At 45.9% G+C, this 14,333-nt stretch overlaps 1 protein-coding gene across 1 annotated transcript in view; it reads right to left on the bottom strand.

Moving 5' to 3' along the window:
* Positions 1-12,472: 12,472 nt before the first annotated feature.
* rps6kc1 (ribosomal protein S6 kinase polypeptide 1) overlaps positions 12,473-14,333 on the bottom strand; it is a gene marked incomplete at its 3' end in the record, with an annotated part of 45,303 nt that continues 43,442 nt past the window's right edge. Inside the window, exon 12 of the mRNA XM_079584222.1 lies at positions 12,473-12,479. Within this exon, the coding sequence (XP_079440348.1) occupies positions 12,473-12,479 (7 nt within the window). The remainder of the gene's footprint in view (positions 12,480-14,333) is intronic.

The raw sequence follows: 14,333 nt of genomic DNA, 5'->3' as shown, positions 1-14,333 counted from the left end.
TCTTCTATCGCCATATAATCCATCGCGCTCTTTAAGAACGCTAAATTCGAGGCTTCTGGTCGTACCTAGGATAACTAAGTCCACTAAAGGAGGGAGGGCGTTTTCACATCTAGCTCCTAAACTCTGGAATAGCCTTCCTGATATTGTCCAAGGTTCAGACTCGCTCTCCCAGTTTAAAACTAGATTAAAGACGCATCTCTTTAGCCAAGCATTCACATGATGCATCTCATACCTTTTATATTACAGTTAAATCAGATCAAATGCATTCATATTATGAACAGCAGCTACGCTAATTATTTCCCATCTGCCTTTTTTGTTGTTATCTCGGGACGCCTGTCCCGAGATAACTCAAATAGAGTTCGTCAGCTCCAGTTATGTATCCAGCCTCTCATGGAGACTTCAGATGCCCCAACGCCTGTGATGAGACAACTCGACGCCTGCGAAGAGACGACCCAACGCCGGCGATATGTTATGCCCTAAATTTTATGATTAACTAACTGTATTTTTGTATGTATATTTTTGAAATGCATTTTCTGTAAAGCTGCTTTGAAACAATATGTATTGTGAAAAGCGCTATACAAATAAACTTGAATTGAATTGAATTGAACAGTGGCGCATTGCGCGTTAGTGATATGGTATTTTAAGGGCGCGTGCTCTGCCATAATGTAGTGTGTTAACGCGCATCCACTTTGATTCTCTAATAATTATAAACAGACGCAGCAGTTTTCATTTTTGCAAATCATACATTATTACAAGGAAAAATATTAACACACGAGGGAAATCATTGTTGTGTCCGTGAAGATGTGAAAAAGATCTATCTAGATAAAAAAAAAAAAAAAAACTAGATTAGGCTACACATTTACCCAAATTATACGCCTGTTTAACCGTAGCTGATTTGGGTGGGTTTCTGCCATCATCCCCAATGTCACTTCTCTGTGTTTTACGGTCCTGACGAGAACGTCGGTCTCCTCGGATGTGAACTGCTCCTGGCGTGCGCCTGGCAAATCCGCCGTTATAATAGCTATCCGCCATGGAACAAGTGCGCCTGCTCTTAAAGGGAATGTGAGAGGACGCTCTGATTGGTTTATTTCACGTTACGCCCAAACCACACCTATGAATAATGAAGCTACTTCAGACCAACCCCTTTTAGATTTGCGTCAGGCGCAAGAGTCATTTATCCAGCCGGGAAAATAGCAACAGCGCCGGGATCTGCCCACAAAGTTACTTGCGCTTTGCGCTTTGACACTTGCGTTTCAGATCGTTAAAATAGGGCCCTAGAACCTTGACCAGGACAGACAATTTAGAGATCGGTCTGTAGTTATTTAAGATAGAAGGGTCACCACCTTTTAACAGGGGAACCACAAAAGCTGATTTCCAGGTGGAAGGAATAACATTTGTGTTCAAGCACAGATTAAAAATATTAGTTAAAGGCACAGCAATAAAACTTGCTGCTAACTTTAAAAAATAAGGATCCAGTTTATCAGGGCCTGGATATTTTGTTGTGTCCAAATGTTTGAGGGCTTTGTTTACGTCTGAAACTGTAATAGGACTGAAACTAAAAGACTGACTAGAGGGATCCAAACCAACAGTCTCCACTGTAGGGGAACACTCATGTTGAGTATTGAGTGACTCAAATAAAAATCCTGAGGCTATGAAATGTTCATTGAAACAATCAAGTATTTTGTTCTTATCAGTACGTTTTTGAGAGTCTATCACGATGCTTGAAGGAAGCTCCTGGCCTTTTCTGATAATGATTAGATAGTTTTCCAAAATTTTTATGGATTATTCAGGTTATGAGTGGTTTGAGAAAGAAAGCTATCAGCTTTGGCTTTTCTCATTTTGAGAGTACATGCATTGCGCAGTTGCCTGAAAACCAGCCAGTCAGAGTTCTCATTTGATTTTCTGGCTTTTGCCCATGCCACATTGCGCTCATGGAGCATATTTGCTAAATCAGGAGAAAACCAAGCATTGTTTCAGCCTTTAACTCTGTATTTCTTTAGTGGAGCATACTTAATTATATTGCCAAACCCCTCATGAAAGAGGTTCCACGCACTATCAACATCTGCACTGATATACATTTTTTCCCAGTCAAAATTAGATAAATCATGAAGGAATTCTTGTTCTGAGAAGTGCTTCATATTTCACTTGACTATAATACGTGGTTTGGTTTTAGATATTTTAGTATTTCTAACTGTTACTACGACACAGTGGTCACTGATGTCGTTTGCAAATATGGAAGCAGTTAAGTTGGAACGTTAGTTAAAATTACATCTAATAGCGATGATTTTTCCGGGTTTTTAAAGTTTGGCCGTGTGGGACTGTCAACAATCTGAAAGAGATTTAGTGAATCACAATTAGCTCTGAAATCATCAGATATTGGTTGTAACCAATTCCAATTTAGGTCTTCGAAGGCTACTAGTTCCTTAGAGTTAAAATCCGAAAGGAGTTGCATTAAGGAGGGCAGAGCACCACTAACAGTCCTGTAACAACCAACAACCGTTATACAAAGTGATTTAGAGACTTCGAGCTCCAAGGCTAAAAATTTTAACTGTTTAACTAACGATATTGATAGCAATACATTAACTTGATACTGGTTTTTGATGTAGATTGCTACACCCCCACCTCTATTAGGGCGGTCAGTCCTAAAAACATTATAACCGCTTATTGATTTCTTTATCTGAAACCGATTTACTTAACCAGGTTTCGGACAAGACAATTACATCAGAATCTGTAGAGTTAGCCCAGATACTCAACATGTCCATTTTAGGAACAAGACTGCGTACATTCAAATGAAAGAAACCAAGACCTGACCTTTCATTTAAGCTAAACATTTTAGCTTAAATGATTTCTTGTACGATTCATTGCTTCTCCGGTCAAAATTGGAGTCTTGGAGCACACAAGAGACAGTGGTAAAGTTGTCACACAACATCATGATACTAGACAGACAGACCAAGTCAACGGTGTCAGAAGTGAAGAATGGGGGCAAAGGGAATAATGCGACATTAAGTGAACTGCCAAATACACATGTGCCCTTATGATTTACACGATATTGGGAACACTGGACTGGAGTAGCCATTCCAGTAATAGGTGTCCCCTGAGATAAATAAGGACAAAGAAAAAATAAAACAGAGAGAGGCTAGGAGCAACCACTTATTTCTCTGCATGCCTTTAGCACCACTCAGACGTGTAAAGACAGAATATTACGTAGGACCCGGGCAGCCAAAAAACAGGCCTAGGTATAATAACAGAAAAAGTCCAGTACGGGTTATCCGTTTTTCCGCGGCGACCAATGATGTTACGTGTCGTCAGTCGTAAACAGGAAGCCCGGCGAGTGAAGCAATGCTGCGGGTAAAAGAGTTAAAACAAGATCAGCCGTCTCTAGAACATCAGGCTATAACTTAAAAACCAGCAGTAAGAACAAAAAAAGCACTTTCCTTCATTATGAAGAGATCAAGCCCATCAAACTCAGCGACACGTCTGCACTCGAGCTCCAGCAGATAAGTAGGCTCCAGGCACTGACCAGTCAGCATGAAACAGATCCTCCAGAAACAACGTGGTTCCAGGTAAATTTCCGTACCAGCTTGATGGTCGTAACCACTTGTTCAGACAGGGATTTTATGGATACTACACTCTAAAAAATGCTGGGTTGTTTCAACCCAATTTTGGGTAAAATATGGACAAACCCAGCCGTTGGGTTAAATTTTTACATTATATTTTTAACCCAACATTTGGGTTTGTCCATATTTTACCCAAAATTGGGTTGAAACAACCCAGCATTTTTTACCCTGCGTTTTCAGACTGCACTGCTAGGACTAGCGCAGTGCCAGTTCACAGAGGATGTCAGTCCCGACTTCAACTATACGGATTTGCGTCATAAAACAACCATCAAGTATTACAAATACCGACTCTACATTATAGTTATATTGTACGAATGCTCACACGACGACGACGCCGCTGACCTGAAGTGTCAACCAGTCTCTCCTCCTCTCCACTCCGACTTCAACCAACCGGAACTGGACAAATACTCTGATTCATTCTGAACTTCATACACTGTTCACTCATTGGCCAGAGGAGAACGTACTCGGTTACTAACGTAACCTCGGTTCTCTCTAGGAGAGGGAACGAGTACTGCGTCGAAAGAACGCTACGGGAAAGTATTTCTTTGTCGAGATTGAAGCCTAAAAATTAATCCTTAATTTTGTAAACATGTAAAACGCTTTTCTGTAGCATACAACCCTAGGCGGAGCAATATCGCTCACCCATTGGCTGCTCCGCCAGAAAAGCACAGCCTATGCGAGGCCAGAGACGCTGACCAATGAGGGCGCTTCGCGCCCATTCTGCGTCATCTCCCGCCGAAACAGGCGTGGCCTAGGTCTATAAATACGAGCATAGCTGTCTAACACACCGATTTTCGTCACGAAAGCGACGCAGCGTGGGCACGCACGGCATGAGACGCAGTACTCGTTCCCTCTCCTAGAGAGAACCGAGGTTACGTTAGTAACCGAGTACGTTCTCTTACGTAGAGTTCTCTCGTACTGCGTCGAAAGAACGCTACGGGAACCCCATGTAAAACGCAGTGCGTGCTCTTGGACCGACACAGACACCTAAGGGCGCGCGCGCCCTGGCATACAAGTGCCTACCCCAAGAAGTATAGGGAGAGCGGCTAAAATAGCATCATCCCTTTATAGTAGTGCCTCTAAGGGCATAATAACATATACATGAAAATATTAAATATATATATGAGGGGTAATAGCATGCTCATGGGACACCATGTCAGTGAGTGATGCTTAAACATTGAAGTGACCTGGGCCGCAACGCGGGGCAGGAACACTAAAACATAGTCTTCTAGACCGAGAGCAGTTTAGCCTGCAGCGCAGGAACCTCTAGGTTATAGAACCGTATAAATGTAGACGGGGAGGCCCAGCCTGCCGCCATACAGATATCTTGTAGCGAGATTCCACTATACCAAGCCCACGAAGAGGCCATGCCTCTCGTAGAATGTGCTCTGATGCCCAGGGGGCATTCCAAACCTCTAGATGCGTAGGCTAGCGCAATGGCATCCACTACCCATCGAGATAGACTCTGTTTCGTCACGGCTCGCCCTTTAGAGCGCCCACTGAACGAAACAAAGAGCTGCTCCGTCTGTCGAAAAACAGCAGAGCGGGACACATAAGCTCTCAATGCCCTGACCGGGCAAAGGGAGCTATTTCCGTCCTCCGAGGCCGGCAGGGCCGACAGGGAGATGACCTGAGCCCTGAACGGTGTGTTGAGGGACTTAGGTACGTACCCATGCTTCGGTTTCAACACGACTACAGAGTCGTTTGGCCCGAACTCCATACAAGAAGCTCTAACTGAGAGCGCTTGCAAATCCCCCACACGCTTCACTAAAGCGAGAGCCAGAAGAAACACGGTCTTGAAAGACAGGTGTTTCATGTCAACTGAGTGAATAGGCTCGAAAGGGGCCCCTTTCATAGCGTTCAACACTGTAGAAAGGTCCCAAACGGGGACTGAAGGAGGCCTTGGAGGGTTTAACCTCCTGGCTCCTCTAAGGAAACGGACCACCAGGTCGTTTCTGCCCAGTGAATGGCCAAGCGTTGGATTAACGAACGCTGATATGGCAGCCACATAGACTTTGAGCGTGGATGGGGTTCTTCCCTTATCCAACAGTTCTTGGAGGAAGGAGAGAATCTCCGTTTCCCCGCACTGAAGCGGTGACAGACCTTGGTCTGAACACCAGCCAGAGAACACCGACCATTTGGAAGCGTAGAGCCGTCTAGTAGACGGAGCCCTAGCCTGTTCGATCGTGTCTAACACTCCCTTTGGGAGGTTAGCGGGTACCCGTTTATGGCCCATACGTGTAGGGACCAGAGCTCCGGGCGAGGATGCAAAATCGAGCCCTTGGCCTGCGAGAGGAGGTCTCTCCTCACTGGAACCGGCCACGGGGCAGTACTCTTCAGTCGCATCAAAACTGGGAACCAGGGTTGATTCGTCCAGTATGGAGCGACTAGTAGCACCGAGCATCCGCTTTCCTTGATCCGCTCCAGCACTTGAGGCAGGAGTAAGACAGGAGGAAAAGCATAGAGCGGACGGCGGGGCCAGACACTGGCCAGCGCGTTCGTGCTCTTCGAAAAAAATTCTGGGCAGTGAGCGTTTTCCTGGTTTGCAAACAGGTCTATTTCCGCTCTGCCGAACGTTTTCCACAGCAGACGCACTGTCTGTGTGTGTAGAGACCACTCTCCCGTCGGAACATTGTTCCGTGAGAGTCTGTCTGGGCCTACATTCAAGTGGCCTGGCACATGCATTGCTCTCAACGAGCGCAGGTTGTGCTGGGCCCATACCAGTATGCGTTCCGCTAACCTGAATAGGTTTCGGGATTTCACGCCCCCCTGGCGGTTTATGTAGGCTACTACCGACATGTTGTCCGAACGGACCAGGACGTGGTGCCCTTTTATCCGGGGACAAAAACGCCTCAGCGCAAAGTCCACCGCCATCATTTCCAGGCAGTTTATGTGCGGTAGTTTGGCTCGTTCTGGCCACTGGCCAAAGAACGGTCTGCCGTCGAGCAGTGCTCCCCAGCCTGAGGTGGACGCGTCCGTGGACACCACCTTCAGGCTCGAGGAAGTCCCCAGGCTTACACCTGACCGGTACCAGTCTGACGCTCTCCATGGTGTCAGGGCTGAAATGCATTCCTGATTGACCTTGAGGCGATAACGACCGTGCAACCATGCTCGGCGCGGTACGCGCGCTTTCAACCAGAACTGCAGTGGGCGCATGCGCAGCAGGCCCAGCTGCAGTACCGCTGAGGCTGAGGCCATGAGGCCTAGCATTTTCTGAAATCTCTTGAGCGGCACTAAATGGCCGCTGCAGAAGGATTTCGCCATTTGCAGGGTGTCCTGCCTGCGCTGTGATGACAGCTGTGCTGTCATAGACAGCGAGTTCAGATCCAGTCCTAAAAAGGAGACCCTTTGACTGGGAAACAGTGAACTTTTCTCCCAATTGACTCTCAGACCTAAGCACTCGAGGTGATCGAGTATTAGTGTCTTGTGGTGAGCGAGTTCTGAAGGCGATTGAGCCAGAATCAGCCAATCGTCCAAATAGTTCAGAATTCGAATGCCTCGGAGTCTCAGGGGTGCCAGCGCCGCGTCCATGCACACTGTAAATGTACGAGGTGCTAGGGATAGGCCGAAAGGCAGGACTGTGTACTGATATGCCCGGCCCTCGAAGGCGAATCTCAAAAATCGCCTGTGACGTGACGCAATTTGTATGTGAAAATACGCGTCTTTCAGATCTATCGCCATAAACCAGTCTCCTCGGCGAATCTGCGCGAGGATTTTTCTGGTCGTGAGCATTCTGAACTTTCGCCTTGCTAGCGCTTTGTTCAGACGTCTTAGATCCAAAATGGGTCTGAGACCCCCGTCTTTCTTGGGTACCAGGAAATATCTGCTGTACCAACCCCCTTCGCTTTGAGCTTGAGATAAAGGCTCTATGGCCCCTTTGCTCAATAGCTTCGCTATTTCGGCTCGAAGTAGGTGTGCTACTTCTGTTTTTACCGTGGTTTAGACTTTCTCCGTGAAACGGGGAGGGCGTCGATGAAACTGTAGCGAATAGCCTCTTTTTATAGTCTCTAGCACCCATTCTGAGACACCCGGGAAGTCTTTCCCATGCATCTGCACGTGTGACTAGGGGTTGAATGTAATCTGGGCCCTGGTCGCGAAATGGCGGCGACACGAGAGCAACCGTGTGCTGTAACATGGACGCCGTGGCGTGTGAGGCGGGGGGCATGTTTAACACAGTATGCATCCCGCGCGCGCTCGGCTCTCTGAGTTGAGAGAGAGCGCGCGGGGCGAGCCCCGTAGGGCTCGTTATATTTGTGAATAAACGTGGGCGCTTGGTGGCGGGCACATTTATAACACCGGGGACACTGTGTTTGTGTACTGACTGACCGTTCGTTAGTTTCGTTTTTACAGAAAACGCGGAACGTGCAGTGTGTAGTGGTTGTGGGCACTGGACAGTGGGCACGCTCACTACATGTAAAGCACAATCGGCATGAGTCGATTTTATGTGTGCAGACCCTGTGTTGTACGGGGCTGTGCTTGCACGGGTTGAAAAACCGGGCTCTGGTCGCGAAATGGCGGCGACACGAGAGCAGTCGTGTGCTGTAACATGGGCGCCATTGCAGCGTATGATGCGGGGGGCGCGCTTAATCGAGCGGGCAGCCCGCGCGCGCTCAGCTCTCTCAGCTGAGAGAGAGAGCGCGCGGTGTGAGCCCCGTACGGCTCGGCATGTTTGAGAATAAATGTGGGTGCGTGAACGCGGGTACATTTATAGCACTGGGGAGTACTGTCTATTAGAACTGACTGACCGTGCATCGGTTTCGTTTCATAGAAAACGTGTGACATGTAGCTTGTAGTGATTGTGGGCACTTGAAAGCGGGCACGCTCACTACATATGATGCACAATCGAAAGAGTCGATTTTATGTGTGCAAGCCCTGTATTGTGTGTACGAATGGGCACTGGTCGTGGGCATACAGTTACACACATTACATCATCGGCTGTGGCCGGGACACCGTGTAGCACAGAGAGTACTGTCTATCAGAACCGACTGACCGTGCATTCGTTTCGTTTTTACAGAAACCACGGGACATACAGTGTGTAGTGATTGTGGGCACTGAAAAGCGGGCACGTTCACTAACTTACATGTGACGCACAATCGACAGAGTCGATTTTATGTGTGCAAGCCCTGTTGTGTAGGGCTGTGCTTGTGTGTACGAATGGGCACTGAGTCGTGGGCATTACGGATACACACATTACACCATCGGCCGTGGCCGGGACACCAGAAAATACATTTTCAGATTTACCTGGGGCGTCGTGAAAACGGCGTTTGTGTGCAGGCAAACGGGCCATGATGCCGATTTGGTGACTGCAAAATACACTGGCACGGTCGCGTATGTTGGGACTGTGCGAGCGAGACATTTTAGTGAAATCCGGCCGCGGCGGGATTTTAACACTGTAACGTTAGCTTTCCTCGAAGCAGAAGTGCGCATCCTGGCTGAAAACGGGGCTTTCCGGGACTCCGCGATTTCTTCGTGAATTCAGGAAGAAAAAGGCGCGGGTCTTGAGGACGGTAACGTACGTTCCTCTGCAGAAAAGCAGCCATCCAGCCGGTAAGCGCATCGATGCTGGTCTTTCTCCGTCGACGCTCACGAGCGGCGGGGGAGGGGAGATCCTCGGAGCTCGCCCATCCCTTGCTACCCGAAGCGAGGAGAGAATAGCAGTCGTCCTCCACAGACGCGGTTTCACCTTCCTCGTCCATGACGGACGCGGCGGCACACAGCGGCCCTTGTCCGTCGGTCAGAGAGTCCAGCGAAGCGGGCGGAGAAGCTGGCGGCAGCAGCGGCGAGCACCTCGTGGTGGAGGGAGGTTCCGGGCTCCGCTGAGCACGGCGCTTTTCACGGCGCGGCACTGCAGCGGGCGGAAAGATGCAGCTTCAATAATGAACCCCAGGCGAGTCCGCAGAGTCACCGTAGGCATCCAATCACAGTGATGGCAGCCGCCATCGACGAGAGCTGAAGCTGCGTGATCCTTACAGGCAGGAAACACAAGCACGTGGTCCCCGTCGCTGAGCGGGGCTCTACACGAGCCACAGGAGGTGCGAGGCATCTTGAAAAAGACGCTCGGCTCTTTTAGTGGTGGAAAAACTGTGTGTCGCGACGGCGAACACACACACAAAACACACACACATAATGTAAAGGATATTCCACGCCGGAGAAGCGCAGCAGGGAACGGCGGCTGAAGGCGGCGAAGGCGGCGGCTTCAGAGAAAAGGCTCGTCCTGCTGAGGTGCTTGTTTCAGACGGCTGTGGCGGCTCGAATCCAATCCAACGATGCGTGCAGCTTCGTGAATTAAGAAAAATCGGTGTGTTAGACAGCTATGCTCGTATTTATAGACCTAGGCCACGCCTGTTTCGGCGGGAGATGACGCAGAATGGGCGCGAAGCGCCCTCATTGGTCAGCGTCTCTGGCCTCGCATAGGCTGTGCTTTTCTGGCGGAGCAGCCAATGGGTGAGCGATATTGCTCCGCCTAGGGTTGTATGCTACAGAAAAGCGTTTTACATGTTTACAAAATTAAGGATTAATTTTTAGGCTTCAATCTCGACAAAGAAATACTTTCCCGTAGCGTTCTTTCGACGCAGTACGAGAGAACTCTACGTAAGAGAACTGGCCCCCGACTGAGCCTGGGTTCTCCCAAGGTTTTTTTCTCCATTCTGTCACCTGATGGAGTTTTGGTTCCTTGCCGCTGTTGCCTTACCTTCTGGCTTGCTTAGTTGGGGACATTTAATATTCAACAATATTATAGATCTGCCTTAAAGGTGGATGATGATGAATTTTTTTTATTTTTTTTTATTTTGATTTTATCACTGTGAAGCTGCTTTGATACAATCTGTATTGTAAAAAGCGCTATATAAATAAAGATGACTTGACTTGACTTGACTTGACAAAATTATCAATTGGCAATTTCCCCATGAACAAACAAATATCAACCACTCACAGACAGAGAGACATGCTGCCATCTTGTGAAATACTGCTTTAGGGAAATACTCCCCAGAGGCTCAATAGGATATTGAGACAGAGCCTCCAGCCAAACATGGTATACCAAAATGGTATACCAAAAAATATACCAAACATGGTATAGGTGAGGTTACATTGGATTCCCACCAGAAAAAGAAGACAGAGCAGAGAGAAAATAATCACTTTGACAGTGAATACTCCTTCAGAAGAAAAATTGCTGCGTTCTAAGATGTACCTAAATCACTGGTTTGTCAAGTGAACTGTTTAGCGGCCAGTCTCTGCGGGATCAGCTACAGGATACATGGCACCCCCTTTAGGGTACATTGTTGGAGTCATAGGTACACTTGGTCCTCCAGAATGGTTTGGTACCTTGGGCCAGTGCCAAGCCCATCAAGCAAAGTAGGGAATGCCATGATATTGGAGTCCAAACATCACAGATCCACCCCCATGCTTCACTCTGGGCCGCCCGCAACAGTCCGGGTGTTGAGCCTCTTTGGACTCCCACAGATGTACAGAGAACAGTACGTTTCATATTGTCCACAACCCAAGATTTGCACTGTTGGCACCAATGAAACTGTATTTGGCATTGGCAAGTAAACGCAATACGACCGAAAGGGAACTTCACTACTAGTGATTAAAGGGGCCCAGAATGCCACACATGGGCCCAGTGCATACACCACTGGACTTAAGGTTTAGCCATAACAGCCCGACCGTGAATATTGACTCCATGGAGCTAGCGACGAATGAACAGTTTTGGTGGAAACAGGAGAATCGAGGTGCGCATTTCATTCTTCAGTGTTGGACAGTTTTGGTTTTATGTTTTTTCGGTACAATCCAGGTTAGTTCCTGGACGTCCCTTTTAGACAGCTTCCTCTTGTATCGACAGTTACTCCTGTTGGATGTGGTCCGTCTTAAGTGGTGGTTTGCCGACATTACCCTGGATCTCTATACACCACAAATACTTGCTGGCCTGGTCACACTCACAGATGAGCAAGCGAAACACTTACCAACAATTTGTCCTCTTTTGAACTCTTGATATGTCTCACATTATGTTGTGTGGATTTCAAAATTTGTACAGTATAACTCTGCTAATTCAAACTTCCCACTCTACTCTTACTGATGGAATATAAAATTAGTAAAGATTGGGCTCCAGGCCACGAGAGAGAAATATGAGAGTACTGATATTATAATTGCAATTTAATTGATAATCTATGATAAATCGTCTTGGTAATAAGATTTGGTATGCCAGTTTATTCAAATGTTAGCGTTATGCAGTTGCGAGTTGATATTTAAGAAAGTAATGTTACTAAGGATAATTTCAGCTTTGTTTTTGCAAGGCCAGGTTTGTGTGTGTGTGTGTGTGTGTGTGTGTTGTTTCCTTTTATTTCATCTTTGGTCTAATTCAAGAGGAAAAAAACAAGATTATCTTTTGTGGAAAAAGTCTTCTCATTATTGTAAGAAATCACAGTGTTTCAGATGCCATAACCCCCAGATGCCAAAATACTTTATTGGTGGAGACAATAAAGCCTAGATGCCTGCAGAAGATCTAACAACCTCAGTCAAGACTCTCACTTTTATAGTTTCCTACACCTCGCCCCCAACTTTGCTCGGCTAATGAGCGTTCATAAGGTCATTTTTAATTACTGTTCACCCATCCCTCCCAATTAATCATCTCTTTTCTAGCCGCCATTCCTAATAATGGAGAGCCATCACCTGGTTTATCATCAAAGCAACATATATATATATATAATACTATTTTACAGTGACATTTGCATCAGTGTGCTTGATATATGGATATTCGATATTCCACTTTTGGCTGGTGCAGCTGGCTGGGTGTTTTGCTCAGAGCTGCTGAAGTGAGACATAGTGAACTCTGTGACCTAAGGCCTTATCTGAGTTTTACACTACAGGCTGTAAAACACATCAAGAAATTCACTAAATATCCCAAAAAAATAACTGTTCTTGCCTTGCGGACATTCATATACTAAGCGTTGCTTAGGCTGTCAAGGAAATCAACTGGATTTTCTTTCCTGGTGAAATCGAGAGAAACTCACAGCACAAACAATTTTCCTGATTTTAATTTCTTTGATTCTGAATGTAATTAACAGAAGGGAAATGATGTTATACAGTGAAATAAGAATTTAACATATGCTCAAAAGGATAAACTAAAACAACAGTTGATGCATATATTAATGATTAAACTGAAATCTTAAACTTGAAGTTAAACTACAGGGTCAAATTAGTACTTAAATTAGTACATGAATTATATAATCTTAGATGTGAATTTCAGATTTGTGATAACCCTTCTTTTTCTAGTGATATTCCTCTGACTTTTTCTCTTTTGTAATGTCGCTCAGCCATTTCTCTTCCCCACTGCTGATTGGCTAGAGGTGTTGTGGTGCTTGGTCCGATCCACTTTCAACAGTGCTTCTCAGAAATCGCTTGCTGCACCCTTTAATGCAGGGGTCACCAAACTCGGTCCTGGAGGGCCGCTGTCCTGCAGAGTTTAGCCTGCCTGCCTGCAAGTTTCTAGTATGCCTAGTGAGACCTTGATTAGCTGGTTCAGGTGTGTTTAATTGGGGTTGGAGCTAAACTCTGCAGGACAGCGGCCCTCCAGGACCGAGTTTTTTGACCCCTGCTTTAATGTAACACTCAAAGTTAACTGATTCTCAAGTGCTTTTTAAAATAGCTCTCCATTCCATTGAGCTCCATATTTGTATTTGTCAGCAAGAATATGAACCATCCTTGAGAACGTAAAACATCAAGTGAAAGAACCAATAAGCCCATTGACACAGAGCGTTTAATAAATAGAGCATTAGATGGGTTAATGAAGCATATGTAGTGACATAATGATAAATGTGATCAATTTAAATCAAACAATCACATTAAATGTGTTTTAGCCCATGCTAAAGATGTTCATGCAATGACATTTGCCAGTTTGTTTTTATAAATTAAACACACCCATACACAAGCAGTTGGATTTATACACAGTTACATATAGCAGTAGTTCCAAACCCTGGTCCTGGAGGATCCCCAACACTACATATTTCACAAATAAGTCTCTCTAATCTGACATAACCATTTCAGGTCAAGTCACCTTTATTTATATAGCGCTTTAAGGCCAATGACAGTTATTTTTCATAAAATGCTAAATCCAAAGGCCAACCTGTTTGCTTGTTTGTTGGTGTTTGTCTTTAAACTTGCCTTCATACAATACAGATTGTTTCAAAGCAGCTTTACGGTGATAAACAGGAAAATTAGACATTTCGGCTGTTGTTCAGCTGAAGTCAGTTCAGTGAGGATTCAGTTCCGTTCTTAAAGGGGTGGTACAGTATGATTTCACTTTTCTACCTTTAGTTGTTGTGAAATGTTGCTGTTTTAGCATAAACAACATCTGCAAAGTTACAACGCTCAAAGTTCAAAGCAAAGGAAGATATTTGCTTTTAAAGACTACAACAACGGCTAGTAGGGACTACACAACATTTCTCCCGGGTTAGTGACATCACCAACCCTAAAATGTACATAAACCCCGCCCCCAGGAACACACAGTCAATTTTGAGAAGAGGAAAAGTTGTTGTATAAGAGTACATTTGTGAGTCAGCTCAAACTTTAGCATCCATCTTTTCACATGCAATAGAAAGTCACTCTGTGTGCATCTCACAACAGTTCCTATACGAGCGATTTATAGATTACCATGACAGAATATGCTAATTGAAGATACTTAACTCCACATCAGCAACATAAATTCATCAACTAACCATTTAG

Source organism: Phoxinus phoxinus, assembly GCF_949152265.1.
Source record: "Phoxinus phoxinus genome assembly, chromosome: 16".
Taxonomy (NCBI): domain Eukaryota; kingdom Metazoa; phylum Chordata; class Actinopteri; order Cypriniformes; family Leuciscidae; genus Phoxinus; species Phoxinus phoxinus.
Note: the sequence above shows the minus strand (reverse complement) of the source record. Positions and strands in the feature narration are given on the sequence as shown.